The 26,866-nt window shown below is 42.6% G+C and overlaps 2 protein-coding genes across 3 annotated transcripts; both read right to left on the reverse strand.

Moving 5' to 3' along the window:
• Positions 1-6,234: 6,234 nt before the first annotated feature.
• Positions 6,235-9,139, reverse strand: ptger4a (prostaglandin E receptor 4 (subtype EP4) a). Its single transcript, XM_076271290.1, has 2 exons — positions 8,198-9,139; positions 6,235-6,768 (listed from the first exon to the last, which is right to left on the reverse strand). The coding sequence occupies exons 1-2, from the start codon at positions 8,990-8,992 to the stop codon at positions 6,235-6,237; spliced, it is 1,329 nt and encodes a 442-aa protein (XP_076127405.1). The 5' UTR covers positions 8,993-9,139.
• A 5,094-nt stretch (positions 9,140-14,233) lies between these two features.
• mrps27 (mitochondrial ribosomal protein S27) lies at positions 14,234-26,152 on the reverse strand. 2 transcript variants are annotated; one of them, XM_076269672.1, is made up of 11 exons: positions 26,071-26,152; positions 25,588-25,665; positions 25,279-25,349; positions 24,740-24,798; positions 24,519-24,633; positions 24,345-24,423; positions 24,009-24,124; positions 19,451-19,553; positions 19,018-19,160; positions 16,744-16,914; positions 14,234-14,871 (listed from the first exon to the last, which is right to left on the reverse strand). In XM_076269672.1, exons 1-11 carry the CDS (start codon positions 26,144-26,146, stop codon positions 14,632-14,634), a joined length of 1,251 nt encoding a protein of 416 aa, XP_076125787.1. In that variant the 5' UTR covers positions 26,147-26,152; the 3' UTR covers positions 14,234-14,631. The 2 variants fall into 2 exon arrangements, with proteins under 2 accessions (XP_076125787.1, XP_076125788.1); XM_076269673.1 differs by lacking the exon at positions 26,071-26,152 and having other exon boundaries at positions 25,279-25,391.
• Positions 26,153-26,866: the final 714 nt, after the last annotated feature.

Raw genomic sequence — 26,866 nt, forward strand, 5'->3', positions numbered from 1 at the left:
AAAATAAATTAAACAAATTACACATAAAAAAATAGATAAGCGGATTGATGCAATGAAACTATTTAATTCACTTAGTAAGTTTAATATGAGACAGAATCTAACTGGAATTGGTGTTGTATCAATACTAACATATACAGAATAACCTTTTTAAAGTTTCTATTTGCATACATACAACTGGGTTTTTATTTAAGCAAATATTATTTTTACCATCCATATTCAAACCTTTCCCAATGACATCAACAGGAACAGCATCAGGTCACCTCCAGATCCATTGTGCAGTCAGCTGCACGCAGGGTCCGGTCTCTGCTTACAGAAAGGCCAGAGGTTTGCACATGAACTTTCCTTCACAGAGTCCAGCCTCACGTCCACTGTTCCAGTGGTGTCACCCACTTCCAAACTGCGGGATTGTCATGATATGCAGGAGAGCATTCTTTTCCCAAGGTTGGGAGAGTTTATTTTCTTTCGGAATCCGGAGAGATCCAAATGCAAACAGAGATGGCCTGATTGGCGGAGGGGGACATGTCGCGCAGATGCGAGAAAACAAACACCGAATATCCCAATGTTTAAGCAGGAAGTTGGGTCGGAAATGAAGAAGGCGTCTGAGACTGCAACATGCCCAAAGATAGCCTCTCTGGACCTGCATACTTGGGACACTGCAGCTGCTGTAGTTTTGGTGGGTCTGTTTCAGACATCAAGTTTGGGTGAGACCAGGTAACATACTGTATGTCTTGACTGCCTCTTGGTATTGTAGGATCTTGTCTCTCTCTCTCTCTCCTCTGATAGGATGAGCTGCATAACAACTTCTGTCAATGTTATTTTATTTTTTTTTCCAGAGACTCACTTTTTGGTCTGACCACATACTTCTCTAAGATTCATTGAGATCCTTCAACTTGCCCACCTGGATATACGACACAGGAAATCAGTTTTCAAATCATGTCACTCAGTTCAGTTGGGCTTTCTAAAAAAACTGAAAATAAAACTGCACACTCCCTGATACATAAGGGAGCACACAGCACAAACATCCACTGATTTATTTGCGCACTTGGCTGTACCATACTTGAGTAATTATTGTGGATCCATTCATGCTGGCTAAGATTAAGGGCCCTTGCTTCTCTCCAGAGGCCCTGGGGGTTGATGGGATTATTTTAGGTGCTTACGATTCTTCAGGTCTAGGCATGCACACGTACAAAATATCAGAACGTTTACAGAACACTAGCTGCTGACTGAACGCTGTGTTTGTGCAGTCTCAGGTTCTCTCTTTGGTAAGGGCGCTACAGTAGAGCAGTGTTTCTCAAACTTTTTCAGACAGAGGACCACTTAACCAATAAAAAAGAAACGCACGGACCACCTAGCTAAAAAAATAAATAAAAGATTAGATTTACTTCAACAGTATAGCCTACTCACTGAACCACCTTGCTTATTGTCTTTTCACTTTGCTTATTGTGTCAGAGGATTCATATGATTTAAACTGCCATATCTTACATAAACAGTGTTGCAGAACTGTTTGGGTTTAAATAAAGTTGGTTCAATATTGCAAACAACTCATCTATATTATATTTTACCACGTCTGCTCACGGACCACTTGGGATAGCTTGCGGACCACCAGTGGTCCCCGGACCACACTTTGAGAAACACTGCAGTAGAGTGACTGTGATAATACAAGAGAAATGTGTGATATGTAATAAATGTAGACTGTGTGGATCACTATTGTCCATTTTGGATTGCAACACTACAAAGGTTTGAGGTTGTGATGTAAATGTGCTAAATCAAGCAAGGATCAGTGAATCATTACACAAATATGGCAAAAGCATGACATGTGCCTTCCAATTATTCTGTAATTTGTGTTTGAAGACAAACTTGTTTGAATGTGGACAGGGACGCTGAAAATGTACCTCTAGTTGTCCTCATAATAAACTGGGTGTGAACTCTGTAACTATGTTCCCTCTGTCCTGGAAGTGGTTGGCATTACTTATGCACTCATGCCATGTGCCATTATTTCCAATGCTTCAGAACCCTATGCAAAAATACAATGTTTTGCCATACTCTGAAACATCACAGGGCCTCTGGGCAGTTCCATAGCCTTCCCTGGTAACTTCTGTTGACAACAACGGGGAGGCTGTGAAACTGAGAGGCCCAACATGATCTAGATGAGCTCAGCGTAAACAGAAATCAAAGCTCCGTCCATCCAGTCCAATCTGTGCTCCGTGGCCTCTGTTCAACCCAGTGCGTCACTCTAGCAGTGGCTGGGAGAGAAGGGGTCTGAGACACTCTTCCGCTCGCCCTCTCTCCCTCTCCTTTAGTTACCGCCACTCTTTGATCTTTCAATTAAACCTGCTATTGATTCAAATTCAAATCGTGTGCACCTGAAAGGCAGAATAATCAAGTACCCTCTCTCTTTCTCTCTCTCTCTCTCTCTCTCTCTCTCTCTCTCTCTCTCTCTCTCACACACACACACACACACACATACACAAACACACACACACACACACACGCACACACAGTTGTGAGCAGTATCATGAAAGGGAAGCCAGTATTGCTCTCCTGTGCTCACCAAGCTGTCCCACAACAGAAGACTAGAAAGTGATTGCTTGTGAGATAATTCCTCGCTGTAATCAACAGTCATTGCAACTGCAAATTAGATGCAATTATGAAAGATCAAAAATATAGAACAAGGACATTTCAGATGATGTCCAGACCCAATTAGTAAAAGTGCCAGATTAGGACATCCCCAGATTTCTTTAAATTTACAGGGCCCCCTGAAAAAAAATGGCATGCTCTGTGTGATGTATGCGGACACAAACACCCTAGATTATGTAACACAAACACACACACACACACACACACACACACACACACACACACACACACACACACCACACACACACACACAGGCCTCTCCGTCACATGTAAATGACTCTTGCTATAGGCTGAGTCCTCTAATTCATGAAGGCCTGTGCTCCATTCAGAAATCATTTCATGGGAACGAGCAGCTGATCCTGGCTTTGAACTGCAGGGTTAAGCCTGCATGCAGAGTCCCCCACATGTTTATGCAAGCATTAGCGGTGCACTGAGGGGCTAGGAGATTCCTAGCCTAAAGCTCTGGTCATCCCCTGCCTCTGCTCTAGTCACACTACCCTTCTCTCAGGAGCCTCTCTCTGGGATGCTCCATCATGTTGACTGTGCTCAGGGCCAGGAGTAGTCAGCTCCCATATCACTCACAAGTCTGTACCAAAGACCTGCTATTTTAAGACTGTTTTTTTTTTTTTTTTACAACTGAACAGCTTGTTCCAAGTCTGTGAATCATAGTCCAGCAGTTTCTTAACATCCAAATACATTTTGTACCTGTGACTTTCTTGTAAAACTGCTTTCTGGGAAAGGTCCGTATCATTCTTGATCCTTAAGGATCATGAACTCTTCCTTGGAATGGACAGTAATTGAGGGGACGTGTCATTTAGACTGTAATAGGTTTGTCAACTGCACGTGGAATAGGCAACTGCCTATAGGGCTCCCTGTGACTGCCAAAAGGCTCTGGCAAAATCTTCCTCCCCACCCCAGAGAGTGACAGTCAAGACAGCCCTGGAACTAAAATGAAAATAATCTTTGGCAAAATCCCAGAATGACTAAGAAAAAGTTTCCTTGGTTCCCTTGGAAGTTTTTTCTTCTTGCCTACGGCCCCCCACAGTTGAGCTAAAGCCCTGTGTGTGTCTCTAGTGCCCAGAAGAAGGCATCTGTTTGCAGGGATTAGTGTAATAGCTTTAGATATCGGGGAGCTGGTCCTCTGGTATGTCACTCTCTCACTCGTTGTGTTTGTGTCTTTGATTGAAGAGAATATTTGTCTGTCTCTCCCCATGCCCCATGTTTTAATCACTCTGGACGGCAGACACACTGTGGACCTTGTTTATTGTTGCTCTTTCTTGAGAAGGACATTCTCTTAGTCTTCATGGATCTAATGTGGTCTTAATAGTCCGCTGGTGGATTTGTTGATCCTGAAATTGCAGTCTTGAACCCAGATGGAAATAAAAACATGATGTGTTTGTTTGTGCGTGTATGAACGTGTGTGAGCATGCGTGTATGGAAGTGAAGAGTTTTGGAGTGCACCCCATGCTGCTTTAGAGCTGACCACATTCATGTTTTTTTTCCAACTTCCTGATGAGGAATATGATTACCTTTATCAATGTATATAATTAACCCTGATAACCAAATAAATTATCTCAAGGTTATAAGTAGATAAAGACATTATCTTTAAAGGATCAATGTGTTTCATGTCAAATAAGTTGGGGCAGCCGTGACCTACTGGTTAGCGCTTCGGACTTGTAACCGGAGGGCTGCCGGTTCGAACCCCGACCAGTAGGCACGGCTGAAGTACCCTTGAGCAAGGCACCTAACCCCTCACTGCTCCCCGAGCGCCGCTGTTGTTGCAGGCAGCTCACGGCGCCGGGATAGTGTGTGCTTCACCTCACTGTGTGCTGAGTGTGTTTCACTAATTCACATATTGGAATAAATGCAGAGACCAAATTTCCCTCACGGGATCAAAAGAGTGTATATACTTATACTTACTTAAGTTACAACTTAATGTACAAATGTGCAGTTATTGGAATAAAGCATCAATGAATTGCTATATACCTCAACCATATGCCTCAGTGTATTTGAATACTTTATTCCTAGAAAATAAAAGCTTTTTAACATTTACAATCCTGCCTAGTGCCTGGATATGAATCTCTTCCTTCTCCTTGTTAATGAACAGCAGTGCTACAGTCCTCCTCTGTCTAGTATTATTTCTATTTCCTAAACTATTTCCCAACTGATTAGCAAAATACCCTGTGAAAAAGAGTTAGAAACAGATGGCTCAGAAACTCAACACTGTTTAATACATACTGTACAAGAATAGGGTTACATTTTTAGTTTTTATTCACATACAGAATCTCAGTAAAACCAGTATACAGAGATATCCATCTCTACAAGTTAAGAAGTGTAATGGCACCGCATCATGAAATATACTCAAAAGCAGACATATACAAAGACAGTGGTTAGTTTGTTCATTCTGACATATCTAGGAGAAGCATTTTGATAACATGAACACACACTTTCCTCAGTGTCTTTGCCGTGGTATCTAATGTTTGGTACATGGAAAATACCAAACAAAACAGTTGTCATCAGTTAAAGGATAATTCCGGTATTTAGCACTTTGAGTCCCTTTTCTGGTTTGTTTTGGATGAACTAGAGTGGTGGACACCGAAATTTTGACGATGGGTCCTGTCTCGACTTTTCTCGCCTTTGACTACTTCAGAGTGGCTGCCTATGGGCATGCACAACCATGTCCTTAAAACAACCCTTAACATTCGTTTTCAAAACTGTGCAACTCACCGAGTGGTTAGTGGTGTTCGTTGATGTTCATAAAAAAAGTAGCGTAGCGAAATACAGTTTCTGTCATGTTTTATTTGGCATTTCGTAAAATCCCATTGATTTCTGTTGGAAGACTCATTGCAATGATATTACTGCGCCACTGGAAACGGGGGCTGTTTACATTTGGTTGTAGTCTTTCCGCGAGACATTCTTTTACTGTCTATGCTTCAGGCTCAAATATTGAGCAGAAGTTTATACACGGTTGTGAGGTATCTGAAAAAATAGTTCCACTATAGCAAATAACACAGCTGAAAATCATACATTGCGCCGATATATTTGTTTTTAATAATCAACGAACACCACTAACAACTCGGTGAGTTGCACAGTTTTGAAAACAAACGTTAAGGGTTGTTTTAAGGACATGGTTGTGCATGCCCATAGGCAGCCACTCTGAAGTAGTCAAAGGCGATTCAAAACGAGTCAGAAAAGTCGAGACAGGACCCATCGTCAAAATTTCGGTGTCCACCACTCTAGTTCATCCAAAACAAACCAGAAAAGGGACTCAAAGTGCTAAATACCGGAATTATCCTTTAAGAGCCCTCCTGAACATAATTAATTTTATGATATATAAAATGTATGCAATGACATAAATAGATATCTAATGTCGACAATCCAACAATCTGAGGATTTTGACTTTCATGAGCCTTATTTAATTTATGGATGGAAGTATATTTTCTCAGCTGCCTTGAGTCTGGAGATGTGTTTATGCATGTAAATGAATCAGTAAGTTTGACTGAGTGAATGTGTGTATTGGAATGCCTGTTTGTGTGGGTGATGCAAAAAGTGGTATAGTTTTTCAGTTTCTTTTTTTTTTCTGTTCTTCTGCACATCTCAGATGCTTTCCATCTGGAATGTCTGATAGCTTACGTGGGCACTATTTAGAGGCAGGTCCTTCCCCTCGGATGACGGGCCATCTGAGACATAGCTTGCCCTGTCCCCTGCCTCCAGGGAGGGACGCTCAGACCTGTGCTGCCCGTCGACGGGCGGCTCCTCTGCCGGCCAGCTGTAGCCCTCGGAGCCTTCGGGCAGGTAGAGGAGAGTCTGCGAGGTGCTGCTGACCTCCCTCAGATCGTGAGATGCCAGCGAACCGCCGTCTCGTGAGGTGACGGACGACGGCTGCTGTCCATCCCGGCAGTGAAAGGCCCCCTGGCCTCCCTGTTGCCCTGGGTGACAGGCCCCCACCTTGCAGAAGAGGCACTTGATGTTCTGAATGAGCTTTAGGAGCACTGCTTTTCTCAGCAGGATGTATATCCAGGGATCAAGGATGGGGTTGATGGAGGCAATCCGGATCGCTTGGAGATCAGGGTTCTTCTCAATCCTCTTCTCCACCTCTGTTAGGTACAGCTGGTTGATGAACACCTGGGCCTGGTTTAACGTCATGGGCAGACCATAGAGGGGTAGAGGCAGAACAATCAATACAGGAAACTGGCCTGATAAACCCATGTAACAGAGAGGACTGATTGATATGGACACTGAAGTAGTGGCTAAAGCAACATCACAATGGACCCTGCAGACCAAAACACAGGTGGCTGGAGAGACACTTAACAAAGTACAGTGTTAACATAAAACATTGCTCAAGCTATCATTATGTATGTCCATGATATTGTAGGCTGCCATTGATCTCATTATACTGCATGACCCATACTGCAGCTTTTTGCCTGCCGTTAAAAGAGTTGCTTCCTTTTTGCTGCTGTAATCCCTCACAACAAGTACGAGCACATATCTGACAACTAAGACAAGAATGTGCTACACGGAGTAACTTCCAGAGAATGTCATTTTTGAAATTGAACCGATTGCACGGACCTCAAAAATAGCATTGGTTGATCAATTTGGGAGACAATGCTACTGTAACACTGTGTGTTTTTAAAGTCTTCAGACTGTTTTAGTGACATGACATCATCAGACACAATGGGACTCCTTCCTGTTGAGTTGCAAACAACAGGACTGACATCTGCCAAAGGAACAGCCATCTGGTTTTCTAAGACTATGGGTAATGCAACTCTAAGAACTTGTCCAAGGCCAAAGCTGGGAAGAACCGAAATCTATTTCAAAATAAGGGCAGGGGCCTGATGTGTGGAATTTCTTATCCCATCAGCACTGAAAACACAGCAAGTGCCTTATGCAGCCTAATCCAATCTGAGTTGCTTTGAACTAATAAAAAGTCATCCTATAATGCTGATTAAATGTTTGTGTGTTAATGTGTTTGCATTTTCCCTCTCCCCTTCTCTCTGAATGTGTGTGTGTGTGCAGACATCATCATTTATGCAATCAGGATTCTTCTATTTTTCTTGCACTTTCCTTTGACAAATCCCTCAGCACACTTGACTGAGTGAGGACTTTATGTTTTTCTGAGAGCCTCTTACCAATCCTAGAATGTGGAAACATTATCCCTACAACAATGCAAACACATGACTTGCAAGTTAATAATCTACCAGCCAAAATGCACTCATGTCATAATGGGGCCAAAACAAAAAGTGCAAATGAAACAACCCTTACTGTTTGAGGTGAATTGAGTTCTAATGAATATAACAATATCAGGAAACTTGGCATGCTCACTTAAACGATATGCACCCACTCTCTTCAATCAGCTGATGTTAGGCTATAGGTTATAGGATACATTAAAAAGTAACACATTCAGATTTTGGCTAATTATGGCAGTACATGTAGCTTGATGACAAGTATGCGTTTCAGCTAAACCTAAACTGCCGTGTTTGCCTTAATGGGGTCGTCCTGAAAAGTAGGCCTATATATTTTAGGTTTGCGCATGTGAGTGCAAAATGTATTAGAGACTTACAACAAGAGGAATTGAACAAATTAGGATGACGGCAGATGTGCAAATCAACAGTATGACCATTTGGATTTCTGCACCCGCCAAGCGACCAAAGCTGCGTCTTTTCCCAAAGTCAGAATTCCGTCCCGGTTCATTCCCGAGTGACATCCTCCGTACGAACCTCCGGTGCATTCGGATAAGAGCCCCACACACCAGTACGTTACAGATGACGGTAACTAGGATGAGGATAGAGCTGAACCCCGCATACATATAGGAGTAGACTGCGTTTGTGGTCACATTACTCCTCCAGTCAATGAAACACCAGGTTTGTGGGTACTGCATTTTCACCTCCCCAAAACCCATGCTTGGTAACGCGCAAAAAAATATGTTGGACATGTATATGCCGAAAAGTGTAAAGCCTGCCAGTTTCTGGTTGATATATTCATTGTAAAAATAAGCATGATTGATTGCAAGGTATCTTTCTATCGACATTGCGCATATTAAACTAAGACCGGCCAAGGAAAAGAATAGTAAGACAAATCCGAAATATTGGCACAGCGGGTCCCCATCCGGCCAGGAGCCTTTGACATATGTAGCGATAGTGACGGGACTGGCTAAGACGGTCCCTAAAAGATCCGTAACAGCAAGACCACATACTAAAGTGTAAAACGTTGTCTCTTTCTGCTCCTTTCTGGACTTGCAAAGCACAACGATGGCGATGACGTTGCCCACCACTCCGAAGATGAACATCACCGAGGGAATGGTGGGTATCATGCTCCGCGAGGAGACGGTAGTACTATTCAGTTTAGTTTCTTCCATTCTGAAGAACGCGGAAAAAGACAACAGCACATATCACTGTTTTTGGAGAATTGTGCGAAGAGTGCATTTCAATGTTCTTTCCAGCTTTCCATGAAAAGTACTGATTGAAGTTTCATGTCCACTTGTAAAACTCATTTTTGCCAGTCGTCTCGCTCTCTCGCGCATTGAGTCTGCAAGCGTACCGATGGAGGGGTGACTTGTCTCATTTCCCACCACGAAATAAGCCACTTCACCGGCTCTTCAAAAAAAGAACAGAAAAGAAAAAGAACCCCCCCTCGGCATTTAACCTCCTCTCTACTCCGCCCTGACCTCATCTCTAAGGACAGGCTATTTTACATGGATGTCACCTATCATACAGTTGAGCCAAGCGACATAAATGTGTTGTGTATGTTAACCATGTTAAGAAACTGTTCCAAACTCTCAAGTTTTCCGTGATCTAGCAGGAACAAAATGTGTCTTCACAGAGAAGAATGGAGTTCAGCCTATAGACTTTCTTTCCATAATGTGGCTTTCTAGTCCATAAGGTAGTTCTAGTGTTGTAAAATATAGTAAGTGATATATGGTGTATTACCTTTTTTTTTCAGTGTAGATCATTCTATACCCAATATTTTAGCCCATATATTTTGTAAGTTTACTTTTTTTTTAATGCTTTAAGGTAAAGCTTTTTTGTACAAAGTATGGCATGTTCCTGCCACAATATCACCACTGCATTTGGAACAGAGTAAGGGTTGTTTTGAAAAAAAAATAGAAACACTCTTTTTTAAAAATAAATAAATCAAATTAGAATAAAATTACCAATGCTGAATGGATATTTCGAATGTATTTACAAACAAAGCAATCTTCCTTCAGTTTCACTCTTATTATTACACTTCCTCAGCTTTGTTCATGCAAGCACTCCTTATCTATCTGATGATATATATGTACGAGGAACAAGAGAGGGAGGGAGGGAACAAACCTGCAGCCACAAATTCTTAAGCTGTATAAAAAGAGCTGAGGTTTCAAATTATCACCTGGCTTTTCAATTGCTGAAGGCCCTTCTATTTCGAGCCATAACAACCACTCTGAGTAGAATACAATAATTCCTCTCTATTTACCAACAAGTAAAGACAGATTTATAGACCTGCCAGCCAAGTGAAAAGAATTGTTGCCATTCCAATCCTTTATCCTTTGAAGTTCCCCTCCAGTGTAATGTTTATCCATATATTTGAAGTGAAATCAAAAGTTTGAGTTTGTGGTAACATTTATGGGAATTATTTTATCGTTGCACATAATTCAACATGCTTGAGGGAGAATTCTTTTAGTCAAGGTACTGACGCTTAATTTGTCAAGTCATGTGATCAGTGATGCTAATGTTGAAGTGGACATTTGTGGGGATTTCCCATGGAACTAATCAGCAGACGTATTTTCAAAGATCAAATTTTTAACATTTAATGAAATGTAATGTGTTGATGAAATGTGTTAATGAAATTGCATCTCCTTGTGAGATGGCTCCCCATTTTCGAGAGATGGTTCCATGCTTTGCCACTATAAAGCTTGCCATTGAAAAAGTAATAAGTGAACTATTTGGAAAAGCATCACTGAAGTCTCTCTCTTTCTCTCTCTCTCTATCAATCTCTACATCTCTCTCTGTTTCTGTATGGAGACAAACTTGGAGTTGAAGTTAGGCTAAACATGGGCTATATTGTTGCAAATGTACATATTTGCTTAGGGCTAAATGGTCATTATGAATTCCTCTCAACTGTAATGGGTTTATGGCAGAGACATGGTTGATTGTTGGAAAAAGCCAAGGAAGACAAGACGGAGAAGAGGAAGAGAACCAGGCTGAGGAGGAGGAGGAGGAGGAGGAGAAAGGGGAGTAGGGATAGCATAAGGGAAAACACAAGTTTCCATGGTGATGAATTGTGACAATGAAGGAGAAGAGGACGAGAGACACTTGTGCAGACTATGTTACCCCAGTGATGACTTGTATTATAATCTGATTGGGTAGGGTCCTGGTCAGACATCTTAATGTGATTCTCTGGAATGAAAAGCACCAGATTCACTTCCTGTTGTCAGCTGCATGTGAACATATAGTCTCAGACATGACATGAAGCCCTTAGCTATGCCATATGTTCACCATCAAACACTCATAAATTAGGTTTGGGGCCAAAAGCTCCTCAAGCAACATCTTCTCTTCCACCTGCCTGTTGTGAAATGAGGCCACAGCAAATCATAGCAGAGAGTCCTCTAACAGCTATTACTTACTTTATTTTGGTGTAGACCAGCTATTTACACACAAACATATTATCAGGTAATTAATATCAATAATCAATAAAAATAATCAATTATGATGTATCATATGACCATAAAGGAATGCATTGATAAGCACTGGGTGCAAGGACTCATTTGGATCATTAGCCCTACCCGCAGGTCAACCATCACAGCTGAGACTCTAGTTGTAAAATGAATAGAAAAGAGAGCCCACAAAAAAAGCCAAAACAAAATAAATGATCTTGAACGAAAAAAGCACTAAAGAGCTTTTAAACTAACTCTCTCTCTATTTTTATCTGCCAACGATTACTTAAATGTGACTTAAAGTCATCAGTGGCGTGCGCAAACACAAGTGCTAGAGCTGTATCTGTCCGCTGGACAGCTGAACAGAGTGTTTGCACACCTGGTGTGCAGTGCAGAGGATGTGAGCAGCACTTACAAGGCCAGGACCACCAGCAGAGCTGATCACTCTCTTCTCACTCTCTCCTCTCCAAACAGCTCCGCATCACTCAGACACCGCAGGACCCAGCTGCACAAAGACATGTTCATGGAAGGATTCCTTGTGCTCTATGTTTTCCCCCATTAAGAATGTATTTGTTTTAATGGACTGGGAAGTAAATGAATGAATCACTAATCAGGAAAAAAAACAAACAGAGTGAATCTCTAACCTCATTTCAAACACTGGAGCTCAGTGGCAATTTATGACTGTGATCTCAAGCCATTTCTGTTGGCTGGTTTGTCTTGTTTTCCCACCCCTCTCCATGAGATGGACAGTCAGCCCAGCCACTCTGATGCATGGATATTATGCATGGTTTATGTATCTCTGTATTTGACAGCTAAAATGGAGTTTAGAATGAATCCATGCCTCTGCTCATTCACTGCCATGAAAGGGCATCTGATCATCTCGCCCTTTTAAGTTCTGCAGAGCCGTTAGCTGGTCAAACAGATCAGATGTGTTTTTCCCTGTGCGGGCCATTGGAAAAAAGGCATGAAAATGTCTTGGAGCATGTAAGGCAACGGAGTGCAGCCAATCGACCAATATTTGCTTTGATTAATGGCCAAGCATAAAAGGTGGATGAGAGACTTTTGAAACATCACCTCTCAAACACAGACACTTTATCACCATCTGCTTCAGTTGCACATGAAATTTGCAATTCTTTGGCCCTCTAAATGGGACACAAACAGAGGCTCGGATTGAGCCATAAACAATTAGAGTGGTTGCTGCTGTCAAATATCAACATCCTTCTACAGAACTGAAACTGTATGTCAGACTACATATTTAAAGGTCTGGGTTGGACATAAAAGTCAACGCTCTATGAAATCTCTGAAAATGCTTCTTTCTCCACTAAAGCATTTAATAATTTACCATATTACACTTACCTTAACTTATACAGTCACCTATGTTGTATGATGTATACTCATTTTGTACAAAATACTTGTGCATAAAACTTTTTTTTTTGCAAATGTTTTTGTTTACTAACAGCATTGGCATACTTTTAATCCAGAAACAAGAAGTTCCCACACCCTCTCAAAGATAACATTCCTGAAGTTTGCATGAGTTGTCCAAGTACTGTTTTTAAAACCTTCTTGACAGTTGTTACAGCTTGACTAAAAGCCAAGGTTAATTATGCCATAGACGGCTGGTCTCTTGAATACCAAACGTTTTAAACTCAGATGTTTATCCACACCATGACACCAAATATGTCTACCCCTGAAACAGGACTGTATTGGATGTGACCAATATCATGTAAAGAATATGCTAAAAACAACCACAGCCCTTCTTCAGACAACAAAAATAGTGGAGTGACTTGTGCAGGAGCATGGGAACGTGGTGTTTACCAGCATACGCTGGACTTTTCTTTTGCACGGGCACACAGATGGCATCGGTGATACCCCTGAAATGGAGGGTCTCTGAGAGACAATAGCTGTTGTTTGTGACTTGGAAGCAGTCAGCTCATACTTTCATATCCCCTGCACACAACCGACTTTCTCAGGGACACCAAGCAAATGTGTAACAACTTGGCCATCCAAAAGGTCTTGTAATTAGTATTCATTAAGAGAAACACTCCTCTCTCCTTCCATTCATCATGACAAGCTGTGTTTTTGTCCTGCTTTGAGAATGTATACATTCTTTAGGGTCCTGACTGGAATGAATAACACAGCAAATTAAACATGGCTGACACTTCGGGTTGCTCTGATTCATCTGTAAATGACATGGCAACAAGTGCATTTGAGTCGTGTAAGAACATGCAATTCATGAATGGAAAAAAAAGAAACAGCTCAAGTTGTGACAGCTTGTTTTAAATAGCTGCTTTAAGACTGTGCCTAAAGCACTGAGTGAGTGGAGCTGGAGCTAACAACTCAACTGATATGACCAGAGGACTGCAGAAATCTGGAGCAAAAGAAAAGACTGGGATCACTGCAGTGTGGCAAATACTGCGTATTGTTGAGGAGAGGATGATAAGGACCTTTGTACGCAAGTAGCCTTTGTGCAAACCGCCCCATTTCTCAGGATGTGACTATGAAAAACGCAGGACTGGCCAGTGCTGATCTAAAGCAGTTTGTGTGTTTTTTTTAATGCTTTGCTGTGGCTCACAGATAAGAGAAATATGCAGCTGTATTCATCATCAGTGTAGAGGTATGAGAGCAGCAACGCACTCGCAAAAACAAATCATCAGGCATAGAGAGCCAGGAGAGCAGGAAGCACACCAGCAGCATGGCATAGTGGCGCTGGGGGAGGAATGGGGAATTACTGCCCTCCGTGGTGAGAGGGCATGGGGGGGGGTGGGGTCTGTTATGTGAGAACACAGGGGGTAAATAGTGCTGCTGTTTGTATGTTTAAAGATGTTAAAAGATGACGGGTGAGTTCACCACCAAGGCTGCACACATTTGGTGCCACTGCATTTCTCATACACTGGATTCACGCCGGTAGATTTGCACAACGTAACACAGCTACATTGAAAGAGTAAACGCAAAAGATGAGATCTTGAGGATTTTTAAATGTATTTTATTTACGGGTGTTGTGTATATTTACAGAGGTACAAAAAATGCAATTCAACCACAATTCATACCACACCAGGCGGCAAAAGCACCTGGTTTTTACGGCCAGCTGCATTGGTATATTGCTCGCCTGTCAAAACAAACAGCCAATTCCTCAGTTCCTTCAGCATGGCTTTAAGAGAGGCCAGTGTAGTGGGAGGATGGTGAGATGCTTGGCACAGCAATGCTGAACATCACTAATCTCCCGTTACATAATTAACTTATTCCCATGGTTATTTTCCATGGCTTAAACTGACCATGGCTGGCCTGCTTGACATTGTTGACTTCTGACAGTGACGTTGTCCAGATGACCCACTCCCATGGCCAGTCCATGCCCAGCCTGAGAGCCTCTAAGCGGCGGACCTCGCAGCCTTCCTCTCCTGTGCAATCTGCTCCATCTTCTCCCTGCTCTCCTTCTCCCTCTGGATGAGCTGCCAGCGCTCGGCCTCCCACTCACTCACCATGCGCTGGTAAAGCTCCACGTCGGGCTGCTCGGCGGCATGCAGCTGCCCCTGGGCCAGGCTGGTGACCAGGGCCTCCAGAGAGGTGGCGTCCTCCTTCCCCGAGGCCTGGAGCTGGGCACGCAGAGCCTGTTATGGGGAGGACAGGGTGGAGGGTTCAACGGGGTCACATTCAATCAGATCAATTCAACTGAGATGAATCAATCTTAGGTATGAGCTACACCAGGCGCGTAACTGAAGCGTTCCGTTCGCAACGCGTAAAATCCATTTTAGATGAATGGTCTATTTTTTTCGAACGTACGCCTCACTGTCACGTCTGGTGTAGCTACTTCCATTGATTATAGTGGAAGCTAATTGTTGCAGCAGACGCAACGCGAACGAAACGCTTCAGTTACGCGCCTGGTGTAGCTCAGCCCTTAGAGCTGACCATTTCTTCACCCAGAGTTACAGCCCATACAACACAGACTATGTCCTTCAGCAGCTATGCAAGTGCCCCGAAGGCATCCTGCACAGGAACGTCCAACTACTTCTGGGTCATAACCCAACCATCTCCTTTTGCCATCATTTCTACACTTCCTAGTTCCAACTTCACTCTTAAATCTAGTTCTAATATCAAGCCCATAACCATCCCGAACAAAGTACAAAAACCCATATCTGAACTACTTCTACTTCTATGGACTCTATACACCCATAGACATCCTTCAACTCCCAAATGAACGCAAGTCCTTCCATGAAGGTTTATCGCACATTAGTTATGAAATGACCAGGCCCCTCCAGAGATTGACAATGATGGCCCTGATATAAACAGTAGGAATGAATAAAGTGTAGGAATGTACCCACATCTATAAAAACTCGACAGGTGCTGGATACTAGCAAATACGTAGAAAAAAGAAAAGATATAGGTATACCTGACGAAGACCTGAATGGTCGAAACGTTGTAGCCTACCATTAATCTGGGAGCATACAAGACAGTGTGCGGATATGTTTTTTTCCCCCTGATATAAACAGCACAGCTCTCAAAAATCCAGACAGGACTGAGTGATGACGTCCATAAGAGACGGTTAGCAGAGAGGAGATACTATCTGATCTAACTGCTTGAGGGGCATCTTCCCAACGTTCAGGGCAAAAATAGCCGGTAGGAACTCACTGGCCCCTGGAGATATTGAATAGTTTCAAATATATTTGCTTTTCTGATGGGGGAATTAAAATTCAATAAATCTAGCGGAAACTCAGGATAATAAGATATTTCTGAATGTATGGATTCTGCTCTACAATATCCAAGAAAATATAAACCTTCATACCTTTCAAATGGATTTAAAACATTGAAAACATGACTTCAATAACTTAATGGCATGACATTAAAATGCACAACGTATAGCGCTGTTGTTCTGAAACCTGTGATGATACTGATAAAGGGTTTTGGAACCACACCCATTGCTTCCCCACCAACCATTGAGTAATCACACGCAGTATGTGGAAACTAGAAACAACAAAAGGTGAAATACTGACAAGGAGGCTCACTACTAACATTTACAGAGATGAGGTACTACTGTTGAATGTAGGTGTTCCTGTTGTATAATACTTTATGATATGTTCATACTGATAGCAGATTTGTTTAAATTCTTTACAGTTTGGGAGTGTACCAAATTCTTCAAGAACTAATTAATTATCTCTATGTCACAAGATGGTTATACAGAATCAGAAAAATATTTTTTTTGCAAACACAAACAAAAGTATGTACAATACAAAAGTAAGAATTAATAATACTGGACAGGGTCACGTTTTTTCCAGAACCTTCTTAAATACATTATTTGCGAGATATACTTTCAAGTGTACCTACAACCATTCTGATGATAAATGTGGACATTCAGAGCACAAAGTCACACCAGACCTTGTTCTCAAGTTGAAGGTTCAACTGTCGACAGACCATTAGCATTTTGCACATTTATTCAAAAATGAATGAATTCACAGGCCTTCCAGGTGGATAGAAAATAAACCAACCTTAAACTTGGCAGTGTATTCTGGAAGCTTTGCCCTCTCCTGCTCATCTTCCTCATCCAGGGTGTTCTTTGGCGTCTCATTATCAGAGTCGCTATCAGAAGAGCTCTGATCCTCTCCTTCACAGGCCTCTGGGGCAGACAGCTCTTCAAGCACAGACTCCACACGGTCCAGCTGTGGCACACACACACACACACACACACACACACACACACACACGATGGCAAAATTGATGTTTCAGAAGCACTTATGAAACACGTCTAAGGATATTTTAACATAACTTCAGATCGCAAGATTAACTTCAATTAGATGCTAGATTACACACCAGAGCACCACATTTATTTACAAAGTAGTCATGAGCATTGTTGACCTCAGGCAAACTGTATCAGGCCATCACTGGCTCTATTTGCCAGCATAAACCTACAGAGGAAGTCTGCGTTTGATTGATGTCTGGAGCGCCACACAGTCGTTTACAAATCAGGGGCGTCTGCCCTGTGTTTGTGTATCACGATAACTTCATAGAGCAGATAAACCACTAGACAGTGAGGGGGGTTTCGTCACTTGAGCTGGGAGACTTATCTTCCACCGCTCAGGACTTGGCTAGAGCGGCTACTGCGAGCTGGCGGACCCCACCCGGGTGGCCTGGAGGGTCTGCCATCCGGTCAGGATGCTCATCGCATCCTCCTCCTGTGCTCCAAACAGCCAGCACTCTCCACCCACCCTGCTGCCTTTGGCTCTTCCCATTACTCTTTTCATCTCCTTTCATCTTCCTCTCTTTCTTCTTTTGAACTGTCCCCATAGCTCCTCTCTTCTTTTGAACTGTCCCCATAGCTCCTCTCTTCTTTTGAACTGTCCCCATAGCTCCTCTCTTCTTTTGAACTGTCCCCATAGCTCCTCTCTTTCTTCTTTTGAACTGTCCCCATAGCTCCTCTCTTCTTTTGAACTGTCCCTCTTTCTTCTTTTGAACTGTCCCCATAGCTCCTCTCTTCTTTTGAACTGTCCCTCTTTCTTCTTTTGGACTGTCCCCATAGCTCCTCTCTTCTTTTGGACTGTCCCCATAGCTCCTCTCTTTCTTCTTTTGGACTGTCCCCATAGCTCCTCTCTTTCTTCTTTTGGACTGTGCCCTACCTCCTATTTTTCTCTCCATCCCTATCTCTGCTTCTGTATTCGTTCTCTTTCTGTCAACTGATTCTACCCGGTTTCTTTCCAGGTTGTACTGCATTTTCCTATGTCTCCTTGATTGACCAGACACCCCTGAAATCAAATTATCCCTCTGAAAGATGGAAAACTTAACCTGCCACCGGAGCATGGACCGGAGCAGACGGATCTCTCGGGAATGACGTCAAGACAACTGATAACAACAGCTCAGGGCCTGTGTGCTTTCCTTCAATGCCAAAATGTCTATAGCTAAACAACACTGATCTCAGCCATGAAAAAAAAAATGGAGAACCTCTTGTCAAAAACATGTGTTGTCTTCCAGTGCAACAAAGTAACAAGTAAAATTATATGATTATATGATTTCTGGGGCACTGTTAGAATAGCTTAGGTCCACAGATTCAAAAAGTAGAAGTCCTGCCACATATTTGATCCAACCATTCAGTAAAAAATAGCTGATTCGTATTGGCTCAATTCTTCAGCCAGGCAGATGTGCTAAGTAGTAGAATTAGTAGACTAGTTTTAGGTGCACAGGTAGAACCAATACATGGTAGGACATTTACTTTCTGATGCCAGGTGTTCCAACTCTGCTTAGGTCCTCATGAAAATGAAAGCACCGACTTAAAGGCAGGGCTTGGGTGATATCACTACATGCGGCTGAGGGGAAATACTTCCCATCCTGTAACAACCTTTGGAACTAAAAGGAAAGTCATCCTCATAAAGGACAGTCAACTGAAAGATTGTTGATGCTTGAATTGAACAGCCAATCAAACAAACCCATTACTTCAAAGCTCCAGCCTTATTTGGTTGTAATAGTGTATTACTTGGTCTGAGACACTTTGTTTGTTTGCTATTTCTAGACCCCGGACTATGTACAAACGCAGAATGGATAGCTAGAGGAGTGAGTGTTGCTGCATTGTTCAGACTGTTCAGAAGTTATTTAGCAGTTCCAGCTTCGGGGAGGTGTTTATCAATAACATCAACATGCAGAGATTTAGGAGACTTACAACGAATCCCTAGTGTAAACAATGGCTTTGTGTAGGATGCTTCCATGTAAAAAGGAATTAACAAATGATTCAACCTCCTAAAAAAAGAAACAGTGGCTTTTGAGAGTGTACATACAACATCTTTGGATATTTTCACATCTCCAGTTCCCGTGGACACTGTTTCCATGACAGCGAGTGCCCGTGGCAGGTAGCCGTGCGTCCACATCAGGGGCATCTGCCGGAACACTGCATGTATTCCCTTAGTCATCTCCATCTGCCCTGCAAATGCGAAGGCCATAACACCAAGTTAACACTGTCAAAAAACTTCACACACTTCCACAATATAATTTAACTGGAGGAAGGCTTATCAGTGTAGCTTTGACCCTTCACCTTTGCTGTGCATATGAAACATAATTTGGCTGTAAGGATAAACACACAGCTCTCCGCAAAGCTAACAGAACACAACGTGTGAGGCTTCAAGTTCATTAGATTGATTTGATACATTTATAGATGCACAAACACATGGTAAAGAGCACACACATGATGGTCAAACATCCAGAGTCACATACCGATGAGAGTATAGCCCAAGCACTGAGCACTCACACCCACAGAGTTCTCCTGTTTCAGTCCAGCAAGAAGTAGAGATGCTCCCAGATTTCTCTGCTCCTCCAGCTGCACACAAACAGTAGTCCCATTATCACAAACCCAAGACCCTCAATAATAACTTCCAAACAGTACAAATAATCATTCATTTCATCAACATATATTGTCTTTTGTATTTAAAAAAACGTTTTTACGGTTATAATCTATGACATTTATAACTAGACTGGCATTCTATTATATTCTGCATTATTGCATTATGCCACAGTTCCCCGTTTTGTGTGCAGTGGTGTATCGTAATGGTAAAATATGGTTACATTTTAATTTCTGGTGATTTTAATGTCCATGTTTGCTGTGAGTCACAACCTCTGACCCGGGACTTTTTAAACCTCCTCGACTCATTTAGTTTAAAGCAAGCGGTCACTGGCCCAACTCATGAAAACGGTCACATATTAGATCTTGTGCTGTCCTATGGCATTTCTGTCTCCGCTATTGAAATCTGTGCCATGTCTTTTTCCGACCACTCCCCAATCCTGTTCACTGTGTCAGTTCCATGCCCAGGTAATACCCACAGTGTCTCCAAACAGGGATCCTGCACACTAAACCCCTCTACTGCCGGACAATTTTCTACAATGTTCAATGACTCCCCCTTGTGTAGGCCGTCATTAGACACTAAATACACTGCTGATGAGCTTCATTCTATGCTCTCATCATCCTGCACTGGCATTCTGGACTCCATCGCCCCTTTCAAACCCAAACGCAAAAAACTACAGTCAACTCCATGGCTCAACGACGCAACACGCGACCTCAGACGCACCTGTAGGCGGGCGGGGCGAAAGTGGCAGAAGGACCGCCTTCACGTCTCCCTCCAAATCCTCCGTAGCTGCTTGTCGGACTACCACCGAGCCGTTAAAACTGCTAAAACTCAGTACATTTCCACCCTGGTCTCCAGAAACCCTCACAGACCCCAGATTCTTTTTAATACACTGAATTCTCTCATAAATCCCCGTAATGAATCCCCTGTTGTGCCATCACCCGCCCTCTGTGAAAGTTTTCAAAAATTCTTCATTGACAAGGTTGCCGCCCTAAGGCCTACAGATACCCCTGCCATCCCACTCCCTGCCCCTCCCCCTGCCAGCTGTCCTCAAGCAGTTTGAGCCCATTTCCCTATCCTCCCTCTCTGACGTAGTCAGACATCTGCGGCCATCCAACTGCCCCTCTGACTGCCTACACCCCCGTCTACTCAAGGATACTACTGTCCTTGACACAATTGCCCCCTTCCTCCCGCTGCTGATAAACAACATCCTCACCTCTGGTTGCGTCCCGGGCTGCCTTCATGCATGCTGTGGTTCAACCATTACTAAAAAAGCCCAACCTTGACCCCGCTATCCTCTTAAACTTCAGGCCTATCTCCAAGCTACCGTTCCTATCCAAAGTCCTTGAGCGAGCGGTTTATGTCCAGCTGCAATCCTTCCTATCCAGCTATAACATTTATGAGAAGTTCCAGTCTGGCTTTAGAACAGCCCACAGCACCGAAACTGCGCTCCTGAGAGTCCTCAATGACCTGCTCCTAGCCGCTGACTCAGGTTGCCCTGTGATCCTGGTGATCTAACAGCAGCCTTCGACACGGTGGATCACAGGATCCTGCTGGCTCGGCTCGAGCATCATGCGGGCATCAAAGACTCAGCCCTGGAGTTCTTCCGGTCCTACCTGGCCGATAGGAGCTTCTCTGTCCAGCTAGGAGACTCTATCTCCTCTCCTGCCCCCCTCACCTGCGGGGTCCCTCAAGGCTCTATTTTGGGTCCCATCCTCTTTTTATTGTACATTTTACCCCTAGGGGATATCCTGGCAAAACATAACATCTCCTTCCACTGCTTTGCAGATGACATCCAGCTGTATATCCCCCTTAAGGCTGATGGGCAGGCTGCACTCCATCTACTGCGTTACTGTCTTGCTGATATCAAGGCATGGATGGGTGCAAACTTCCTCAACCTTAATGAGAGCAAGACTGAGTTAATTGTCTTTGGCAAAACCTCTCCGGCCTTCTCCACCAATGCCCTGGGCCCCCTTGCCTCTAACATCAGGCCCTCTGTCAGAAATCTGGGCGTGATTTTTGACAGACAAAAAAGAGAAAAAGTCCGCTTCAACCAGGGTTTTCTGCTCCCACTTGTTTTTATTTTTCCGTGACGTTTCGGGTAAGGGTGATTACCCAGAAGGGTGATTACCCGAAACGTCACGGAAAAATAAAAACAAGTGGGAGCAGAAAACCCTGGTTGAAGCGGACTTTTTCTCTTTTTTGTCTGGTCGTTTGTTTGTCCTGCTCCCAGGTCAGACATTTGGATGTGCGGACTTTAAAACTTACTCGTGATTTTTGACAGCAAATTCAAGTTCGAACAGCAGGTCAGTGCAGTAGTTAGGAAGAGCTTTTTCCACCTCAGAACCCTAGCTAAGACCAAAGCCTACCTGCCCCAGAGCGATCTTGAGAGAGTCATCCATGCCTTCATCACATCACAACTGGACTACTGTAATGCTCTCTACACTGGCATCGATCAATCCCAGCTCCGCCGCCTGCAGTTGGTTCAGAACTCAGCCGCCCGACTCCTCACCTGCACTAAAAAACGTGAACATATCACCCCAGTTCTGGCTTCACTCCACTGGCTCCCCATCCGCTACCGCATCAATTTCAGACTCCTCTTGACTGTATACAAATCTCTCCATGGTCTGGCCCCCACCTACCTGTCTGATCTTCTCCACCACCATTCTCCTTCCAGAGCACTACGGTCAGCAGACCAACTGCGGCTGGGAGAACCCAGGGCCAAGCTGAAAACTAGGGGGGACAGTGCCTTTTCAGTGGCAGCCCCTAGACTCTGGAACTGCCTCCCCCTCCACATCCATTCAGCTCAGTCTCTAAATGTTAAGTCCCTTTTAAAGACCCACCTCTTTTCACTTGCCTTTGGCTAGTGTCTCCCTTTATGCCTGTGTTTAGTTTTAAATGTTCTTTTTTCTGCATTTCTTAATTTATTTTAACTGTAGCCCTTTTTGTTTTGTGCCTTCCTGTTTTTATTTATTGCACTTTATTGTGAAGCACTTTGGTGCGGCTAAGCCGTCTGTAAATGTGCTTTATAAATAAAATTGACATTGACATTGACAGAGATCCCAATTTCTGCCTAAAGTATGTCAGACATGGGCATCATACAAATAGATCTGGTCAACAGTGTTGGGAACGTTACTTTAAAAAAGTAATTAGTTATAGTTACTCACTACTTGTTCCAAAAAGTAACTGAGTTAGTAACTGAATTACTCTATGATAAGAGTAACTCGTTACCAGGGAAAGTAACTATTTGCGTTACTGTTAAAAAAAAAAGTTGCTATATGTCAAAGAATTTGGATTTTTTGAGCAGTTTTGAAAAGCCAGTTGAAATTAGTAGAACAGACAGGTGTTTGTAGGCTACATAACTTTCGATATTTATTAGATAGATAGATAGATAGATAGATAGATAGATACGTTATTGATCCCCAAGGGGAAATTGTACATCGACAGACCTACGGTTGACTTCAGCCTGTGTCATAGGTTTTTGTTTTGAGGCAGAAAGATCTAGCTTTTGCTGCTTGGAGGACATTGCTCCGAGTCCTTCTTTGCTAGTGGATGGCGAGCTATCATCTCTGGTGGAGGGGGGCTATCGGTGTTTTTGGCCACTAGCGTGTGTGAGATGCCTCATTAAATTAGAGTTGCTTACAACGGATGTCGACAAAGTCTTTGCTCCTGGACATAATGTACACATTACATGCACGTTCTTGCCTTTGACCACAATGAATTTGAAGTAGTGCTTATATCTCCACCTTGAAAATGCCAACTTTTCATCGGATTGCTCCTGACCTCTGCTGTTTCATCGAATCTCTACATTAGCTGTTGCGTGTGTGTGGCACGTGTGCTGGCAAGTGTGTAAAAACACTGGCTCTGATTGGCTATCATGAAACATGACTCTGCCTTAGCCAATCCTAATCGCTTACGTCGTTATTAACCCACCTCCTCACTAGCTGTGAGCCAGGGGTGCGTTCTGATTACACAGTTTATTCAATCAATGCAAAGTAAGCAACGCACCGCATTTAACGTCCAGTAACGTTAAAGGCGTTGTAACGTTGTAAAAAGTAATTAATTAGATTACTCCGTTATTGACAAATGAACGCCGTTAGTAACGCCGTTGTACTTAAACGCCGTTACTCCCAACACTGCTGGTCAAAAGGGCAATCACTATTCTTTACCATTGCTCTGGGGGATTCCAAATGAGATATGAGATCCTTGATACAAATGAGACCCTTTGTTTATTCTATTTCTCCTAGACATAATAGAGCTCATTTAACGTTAATATGATATTTTTACCATTTTCTTGTACTATGTCATTTCATCTCCTGAGAAATAGGCCTCCTATTGTCTCAGCCCAAGTGTAATTTCAGTTCAGTGTAAGATCTCAAAATGCTCCTGGCCATGTTGACCTCTGAGGCCCCCTGGTGCTGGAGGGTACCCACCAAGAGATCAGGCTTGAGGGCCAGGTATTTGCTGAGGGCAAACAGGGAGAGGACCTGAGTGGTGGGACGATCAAAGGCCTCCTGCAGCATCACCTCTTCCACTACAGAACATGCCCCTACACACAAACACACACACACATATTCAGTAAAGTTATATTCTTGTGTCTAATTGATTTTCATCTTTAATTTCCAGTGAAATTTAAATACAGTATATTTAACATTTGTATTTGAAAACAGCTGTTTCAGTGTGACCACATTGACGGTGTCCTTGGTGACATGAATAAAGCCATACCAACTCAAAACCCTAAAGTAGTTTTAGCATGAATTGCAACTCACCTTGGTAGTCTTCATTTTTAAGGAATGTATCAATTACTAAATTTAGAGTGAAGTCATCAGGAAATATTCCATATTGCACCTATAAAATACAAAAGCACAACACTTAATAACAAAATAAAATCAAGTCAAGTAAAATATGGATCAGGGCTCTGACATGTAAAATAATCAACTTGCCTTATTCTTAATGGTGTGTAGAGCTTTGTCCCGCGCACCGTACTTCAGACACTGGCGGATCCAGCTGTGGACTGTCCAGTCTCTCAAGTACCAGCAGTTGGGGCTGTGCCGGAACCTGAACATAAGCAGCAGGCAACATTAGAACAAATGCAAAGTATCCCTAAGATTCAGAGATGAAGATGAAATCTAAGCATGAGAGTAAAGCGGTCATTAGAACTTACCTATATAAGTAGTACTCCGCTTGATCAACTTCTTCTCTTGAAGATATATTGTCTACAAACTAGAGAGAGCATTACAATTAGTCCTATACCCCTATACATTCAGTGCTACATTGAACACACCATCCATCTCAGAGCTCTTTCTACTTATGCTTTCTGCAAACGGAATTTCAGAAATCTGCCATTCTTAAACATAAATAATAGCAAATTGTTTATGGAAGGAAAATAAGCTGGGGTCAAGGATTCCATACACTCCCAAAGTGACCCCACTGTATGCAAAAAGATCAAAGTTATCTTAATTTGTCCTAAAGGCAGTGGCATGCATGTATTGTACTTCAGGTAAAAGGATTGGGTGAGAAATGAGGTAGCCTGGAAGACACTAGGCTAGAAATGAGGTGTATTTGAACAAACTAGACTCTGTGTCTATGTTCTTAATCACAATAATTTGCATATCCATATTCAAAATATTTCCAGCAAAGTAAAACTAAGAATTCGCCCTATGTTATTAGAGGACACTGGTCTTCACCAACCATATCACTTACCCTTGCAATTGCCAATGAACTGACAGGGAATTTCCGCTCATATGATCTGTCCATCAGGTTTGCCAGTTTGGCTGTGGCAAAGGCAAAATACAGCTAAACTTACAGTCATCCATCTGACAGAAAAATACCATAACAGATATTACCACTGTTTAACAACACCGCCCCCATCAGTCAGCAGGGATTTATACCAAATACTGACATGTATCGATCATAGGCTAGTAGAGCTGGGCCTAGGGCTTCTGAACGGTTGTTATGGAATGACCCTTTGGTGTATTAACATATAAAACATACACATAACAATGAGCATACCGAGATTTTGAGGATCTGAACGCCGTTCTTCCCATAGTTTGCTGTCTGTGTAAGCAGCGGACAGAAGGCACCTCCGAGCTGCAAAAACAAATGTAATAAATTAATTTATCGTGACTTCAAAGGTCTGCCGATTAACCTTCTGGTGGTAATGTTTGGGTGTTTGAATTTCCAAGTAGTAAAGTTAGATCGGTGCTGAAGTGTAGCCTACAGTTAATGGTTTAATATCCTCTTATTGCAAACACATCTTTAGCAGAAAAGTGACATTAACGGCCACATGTCACCAACCAACAGTTACCTAAGGAAAATAATGCCGCAACATCATCCAGGTACCAGCTAAGGAGGGTTAGCGATGAAGTAGCTAGCTATTAGACCAAGGAACTTACTAAGCCTGGCAACAAATGCAAGAGGGTCACTACAAAAGACAATCACAACATATGTAAAAGCAGACGTAATCCCTTTGTAAGAATATATCGTATTAATCACCTATATAAGTCTGAGTTCCACATTTTAAGACGACTTTGACAGACGACAGACAGCGTTGCAGGACGGAGGCAGCCATGTTTAGACAGTACTATTGCTACGGGGGTGTTCAGATTGCAGTGGGCCTCACAAAAAACATTTTAGAGAACATTGTAGATTTAAGTAAAGTACATCTTCCATTTATTTTATGCTTATTTCGTGCTTTACGGTAATTTATCGATTTATTTGTTTGAAAAATGTCAGTTCAGGTCGGCTACCGTTAGTGAGTGGTACGGTCTGAAATGTAAGAATTTTGTAAGTAGTTTGGTAAAAATAACGGTAGGGGGAGCTATTATTGCAGGAAAACGAAAATTCAAGAGCAGCCAAGGTCTTTGACTGGAGCTCGTCTGTAGCCCACATTCTTGTATACAAATGCATGTGTTTTTCTTTTTGATTTAAAATAAATAGTTGCACTGTGTTGAGTAGCTTTCCAAAGTTCAACGGCACATTTTGTTACGTGAACAATGAGTTTTTGAAGTCTCCAAAAGAGAGTAACCTAACCTATTTTACATGTAGGCCTATGCCTAGTACACAGAACTTATTACATTTTGAGTACAAATTAGCATATTATTTGCATTATTTGTTACATTGTTTACACACAAAGCTTTCCTGTACAGATAATGCTTTTATTGTTCACTGTTTATTTTGTTGTTTGCACACAAAGGTTTTCTTGAGCAAACAAAATAATTAGGCTAAGTTGTTTGAAGAAGATACCATCCATCGTTCCAGAGGTCGGCAAAGGTCAAATTACTTTAGACCT

Source organism: Alosa pseudoharengus, unplaced genomic scaffold (assembly GCF_046254945.1).
Source record: "Alosa pseudoharengus isolate Yale_2024_CS ecotype anadromous, Long Island Sound unplaced genomic scaffold, YU_APseudo_1.1 YU_APseudo_1.1_scf_6, whole genome shotgun sequence".
In the NCBI taxonomy this organism is placed as follows: Eukaryota; Metazoa; Chordata; class Actinopteri; order Clupeiformes; family Clupeidae; genus Alosa; species Alosa pseudoharengus.